Source organism: Chanos chanos, chromosome 2 (assembly GCF_902362185.1).
Source record: "Chanos chanos chromosome 2, fChaCha1.1, whole genome shotgun sequence".
NCBI classification, from domain to species: domain Eukaryota; kingdom Metazoa; phylum Chordata; class Actinopteri; order Gonorynchiformes; family Chanidae; genus Chanos; species Chanos chanos.
The window spans coordinates 5,420,926-5,426,552 of NC_044496.1; the positions used below are offsets into that span (position 1 = coordinate 5,420,926).

The following is a 5,627-nucleotide window of genomic DNA, read 5'->3' on the forward strand; positions in this document are numbered from 1 at the left end:
TGTTACCGTGCAACATAACGTTTAAGACAATATACGCGATCCTTTTCCTTTTAGCCTAAGTAACGTTTCGCACAGAACAAACCAAGAATAACGCTGAGGAGGTGGACAGTTCTTCAGCTGAAGGCAGCTGTGAACATATGTCGCTATTTGTCGAGCAAGCTGATACTCACACTAACCCAGAGTGTTCTTCTAGCTAAATCTCACATCTTAGTCACACAACAGCCACGGCTGTGTCCTCCAGAGTCAGAGACTAACCATTACAGTTTAACCCTGACCAGCAAAGGGGTACACGGGGTTTAAAGTTCGTCTTTGGTCCAGACTTAAGTGCTGAAAGTAGAGCTCATCATCATCCGAGCTCGCCTGACATGGAGATTGTTACTTGGCTTTTGTTTTCTCGTCGTATGTCCCTGCGTTCTTGTAGGCTGCCACATAGCCCGTGTGCTCCACAATTTCCTCACGACCACTCTTGCCTTTCCCTTTCCCAGCCTCGTCGAAACGCTCCTTGTGTGAACCTGTGTACTTGGTTGTGTCCGTCAGTCTGTCCACAGCACCTGTCTTCGCCACTTTCTGAAAGAGTGAGAGATGTTTATCATTTTAACAAATAAAATAAAATAAAAATAAAATCATCAACGAAACGGACTACCAGTTGCGATACTTTGGCCACTTTGGTAAATAAATATTTTAGAAATATGCGTTGGTGTTGATGTGAATATGCTACCCACGTTCACAGCGCTGTTTCATCTTGCTTTTTCAATTTGGGGTAAATAAACACGAACAAAAACTTCTAAAGCAAGATTTATTTTTTTTACAGGAATCGGGTGCGACTGAGTGACTTCTGGTGATACGTTCCCAGCCGCTGTCGAAAGCGAGTCTCATCGAACACAATCAGAGTGTACTGATCACTAACATTCATCCTGTCCGAACAAGCCTATATGCAGTGTGATGACAAGGCAACGTTTACATGAGCAATGAACATTAAACTGAACTTTGCTTCAACTCTTTTGTAACAGTCAGATTCCAAAGCCTGGTAGGAAGGTTACTTGGTAACCTCGCTGGCACTCGCAAGATGACTCATGTGACTGACCATCACCCTCTACTGTTTTGTGACTAAACTGCAATAAGTATAACAAGTGTTGGGTACGGACAGCGTGAATGGAGAACGCGATCTATTTCTATTTCATGTTGAATATCTAAAAAAACTGAGCATTGATTTTCATCTTGAATTTGTGTCTATCCTTTTTGTTTTGTTTTTTTTTTTGAAAATTTGTGACGCCACTCTGTTTTAAGTGCTACATTTCTGCCCTAGGTTTTACATCTTTACCAGCATGTAAAGATGCGAGGATTTAGCCACAAACTGTTTTCAGAAAATCTTTTCAATTTGAAAAATGCATTTTTCGTCATAAGGGGTTTTTTTTTTTATAACAGTTCAATCATTTTTTATTTTATTTTTTTATTTGACCACTGAAACATAAAGCACCTTTAGTTTGAAGTGGTGTGGATGAGGTAGTAAACTGAACACAGTCCCTTCCGTGATCCTGTCTGGATATCTGACTCAAGTATTCTCAGCGCAGCTACACTCATGGCTGTTTACTATAGTCTTTACAGCTCTCAACTCAAGTGTTTCATTTATATGCTCATTAACCAGTGCTCCACATGTCACACTGAGCAGGGTGAGTGCCCAAAGCTCTCAGTTTCCTCTTAATCTACCAATACCTTGCATTTTTGTTAAAACTTTATTCTTGGGGAATTTAATCATATGCAACTCCGAAATGTATAGAGGTTGTTTCGCCTCCAAACATGTCTGCGTTATGCTGTATTCCCACTTGAAAAAATTCACGTTCGTTTTCTCTTGATCAGAAAACGTGGGTTTTGCAAATGGTTGTCTTACCGTCACACCAACGTTGGTGGGCTCTTTGCCCTTGATCAGGCTGTGCATCGACTGCAGGGCCTCTTCTTTGCTTTGACCTTTGAACCTTTTGGGGGCCAGATCCTCCAGAGCTTTCTGAAACTCCTCGTACGTGATGACTCGAGATGACTTTGACCTTACAGAGAGAAAACAGAAGCCATTACGTGTCAGAGGGCTTACTTCTTGGTGTCTGAATCAGTCCGAATCACGAACCACCAATTTCAAAAGAACCCGGAAACGTGAAAGGAAGCACCGACGGACTCACTTGACTTTGGTGAAGACGATGTCCACGTCGGTGCTGGTGACGTTCTTGCCGTCTATGACCTTGCAGTCTTTGCACAGTTTGGCCCAGTTCTTTCCGTTCATCTCCTTGCCTGTTGCCTTGGTGTCGCCGTGGATGGCAAACTTACTGAAGGAGTTCAGGAGCTGATCCATTTCTGTGCTCTCTGCCATTTTCACGAGTCCTATCACCAGTACATAATGATACACATATTCAATGATACACGCTGTAAATCGAAAACCAAGACGAAATCACTGATCTTGGTGTTTGAAGGAAGACAGTAGGTAAATAGCAATGACAATATCAGTCAGTTTGTAAAAGACGTCAAATGGGATCTGAAATGAAAACTGCTGGTTGTCCTAATCATCTGTGCGACAGTATTTTCGAGTTAAGTGACTTTGACACAAGCTGTGGTCAGTCAGACTTTTCTAATAATCAGTGCCTTGTAACGGAAAGCGTCTACATATCATCCAGTTCCATTTTTGTGCATGACGATGGGCCTTAGTCAGTGGGGTTGCTGACATTATGCATGTGGACCTTTCCACTTGGGCGAGAGCAGGATCTCATGTATCTACTGCCTGACTCTGACTGTGGTCCATAAAAGGCGGCTGATCAGTCTCCGTGCTGAGGGAATTCCCTTTTAAAAACAGCAGCCCAGTCTCCGGCAGACGACCAGTACTGCTCTTTAAAAGCCTTGTAATCCAGTGGGCTTTGTTTGGTTTCCATTTTCTTAATGCAGTTAGTATGTAAAAGGCCAATCGCAGCGTCTGCCAAAACTAACACATTACGCACTAGCGGGGTCTGTTCTCCCATATGCTCCAGTTTAAGGGCTGGTCTCAAAGCAAGGAGTCTGCTTGACTCCTAATCACAGATTCTCTGTTTGTTCATGCAAAAGGAAGGTTCTGTTCAATAAAAGGACATGACCTGTCACATAAGTCTGATGTAAAAAACGCAGGGACCTGTTCTCTGATCCTCTAGCTTTTTGACCCCCCCCCCCCCCACCTCTCTCTCTCTCACTCTCTCTCTCTCTCTCTCTCACTCTCTCTCATTTTCTCTTTCTTTTTTTTCTGTCACTAACTTGTTTTCTCATGGCATATTGAGAGACGTGACATCACCCCTCTCCGTGCCCCATGCTAATGGACACACACACACACACACAGTGATGCAATCCCTTACCCCGTCGCTATGACGACCTCCTCTCTTACCATTTCAGGAATGCCCTCTGGTCTCTTAACAGTGTAGTGTCTGAGAGACATGCTTGTGTAACCCATAATCCAAACCTCAGCTCCCTTAATCCTCACTGGCAAAAGCAGTAGCTGGAGTTTGAGAACTGCCATGCGGTACTTTCTGCCTCTAGCCTTTCTGCTTGTTAGTGTCCTAATACTGACTATTGCAAACAGACTGTGACAAAGTGTCTATTCTACATAGCCATCAGACCTCATGAGAATTGCAAGGATGTTGGTTTATTTGTTTTTAAAAACACAGCGAACAAAATTACAAGATGCACAAACACATTCTGCCTGCTATAGACGGACTTGCACCTGTGTGCTGAAATGCTCACTCAGGATTTATATTGTACGTATAGTAACAGAGACGGTGTGACGTTTGATTTTAAGATACTGTAGGGTGGATTGTTGGTGGTCTATCAAGAGTATTATGAGTCATTAGTAAAGGAAGTTTTTGTTTGAATATTTCTTTATGAATATGAGTTCTCTGGCTGTACGGAGCTCCATAAGGCAGGAGGCGAGTAGAAGTTAGCAGTGGGTGGGCTTGGCACGGGATCAGCCCCCCCACCTCCTCAGCCATCTGCACAATGTGTTCATCACATGTACACAAGCCCCGGTGCTTTGGCTTAGCAGTCCAACCATAGGTGTGCTTTTGCTTGTTTGTTTGAGTCTGAGCGCGTTAGGCGTGTATTAGCTTGGTTTAGACCCATTAAATGAGCTTTGTTTTTTGTCGCTGTGCTGTTGGAGACGCTCAGAGAGAAGAATTTGAATGCTCACGGCTTTGGGTTTGTTTGGTGTTTTTTTCTCTTGTCTGGCAAACTGCTCTGCATCAAAACATCTGTATAATTTATTGTAACATTTGTTTGATAATGGCAAGGAGGAGATGGTAATCTGTATGTGTGTGTGTGTGTGCGAGTGTGTTTGTGTGTGTATTTATGAGTTTGTGAAGTTCAGTGTATGTGTGTGTGCGTGCGTGTATGTGTGTGCGTGTGTGTGTCTGTATTTATGAGTTTGTGAATTTCAGTGTGTGTGTGTGTGTGTGTGTGTGTGTGTGTGTGTGTGTGTGTGTGTGTGATCATATGCGTTCCTCTGTGGATGTACGCTGAGCTCATGCTCTCTCTGAATGACTCTGCCTCCTAAACACAGGCAGCAGGATAAAGACTGTATTGTGAGTGTGGGCCTCGCCCCTCTACACACACACACACACACACACACACACACACACTAGCGGCTGTTTATTCCCAGAGAGAGTCACCTCGCTCTGTTTCTGCCCTGCTCCACTGACCAGCAGTCTGACCATGCTCAGAGTGTCTGTGAGGTTTCCTCAGTAACCAGGAAAGCATTACATAAGCCAGGGAAACAGTCTAACACAGAGTTGGTTGAGCGCGTTCAGTTCACCGCAAGTTTCGGTTCTTGTTTTTTTTTTTTGTTATAAATTCACTAGAAGTGTAAATTTGTCCGACTTGTTGATCTGTTGCATTAGTGTCATTCATTTTCAATATGGCCGATTTTTTTTTTTTTTTTTTTTAAATAAATCTCTGTGCTTGATGTAGGTAACAGCAGAGGGACAGAACTATGATTGACCAATAACCTGGCAGTCCCAGACGTGGACTAAACGCTGTATTTTCCCAGCCAGTAGCAAAATAGCTGGTCATTTATTCTAAAACACATAGCAGGCCAGAAGGCCACTGCTAAAACTGTCAGGAAGAGTCTTTATCAAAGATAAAGAGCTACAGTGACGATAGGATTTATGTGACGCTAATATTCGTTTGATTTTGAGCAATGCCAGGAATTTAGCGTTTAGCTTTGACCCTGCTTTTTTTTTTGTATTGGTTTGTGCAGTCTGTGATGAGGTGCAGACAGCATACACATTTCCACTGCCTGATTCAAACTGAAGTGTTTATATGACAGGGGATAGATGTTTTAAAAAGGGATATGAAACCAGTTGTCAGCTCCACTCTCACTGTACCGTAATGAAAAGCATGTGGATTACACAAATTTGATCCAAAATGACAACCTCTTCTACACTGTCTCAGGATCTGCTTTGTTTTATTGGCAGTATTTTCAGTTATTCATTTATTTTGCATGACTCAGTGAGTTTTTGATTTTTTTTTTTTGTTGTATTGGACCATACACTGTTTCCAGAACAAATGAGCACTGCTGAACACTGCTGAACACTGCTGAACACTGTTAGCGCGAGCAGAAACAGGGATCA

At 42.8% G+C, this 5,627-nt stretch overlaps 1 protein-coding gene across 1 annotated transcript; it reads right to left on the reverse strand.

Annotated features, from left to right (window-relative positions):
• Positions 1-375: 375 nt before the first annotated feature.
• Positions 376-2,362, reverse strand: tppp3 (tubulin polymerization-promoting protein family member 3). The gene is made up of 3 exons (XM_030766665.1): positions 2,172-2,362; positions 1,889-2,042; positions 376-567 (listed from the first exon to the last, which is right to left on the reverse strand). Exons 1-3 carry the CDS (start codon positions 2,357-2,359, stop codon positions 376-378), a joined length of 534 nt encoding a protein of 177 aa, XP_030622525.1. The 5' UTR covers positions 2,360-2,362.
• Positions 2,363-5,627: the final 3,265 nt, after the last annotated feature.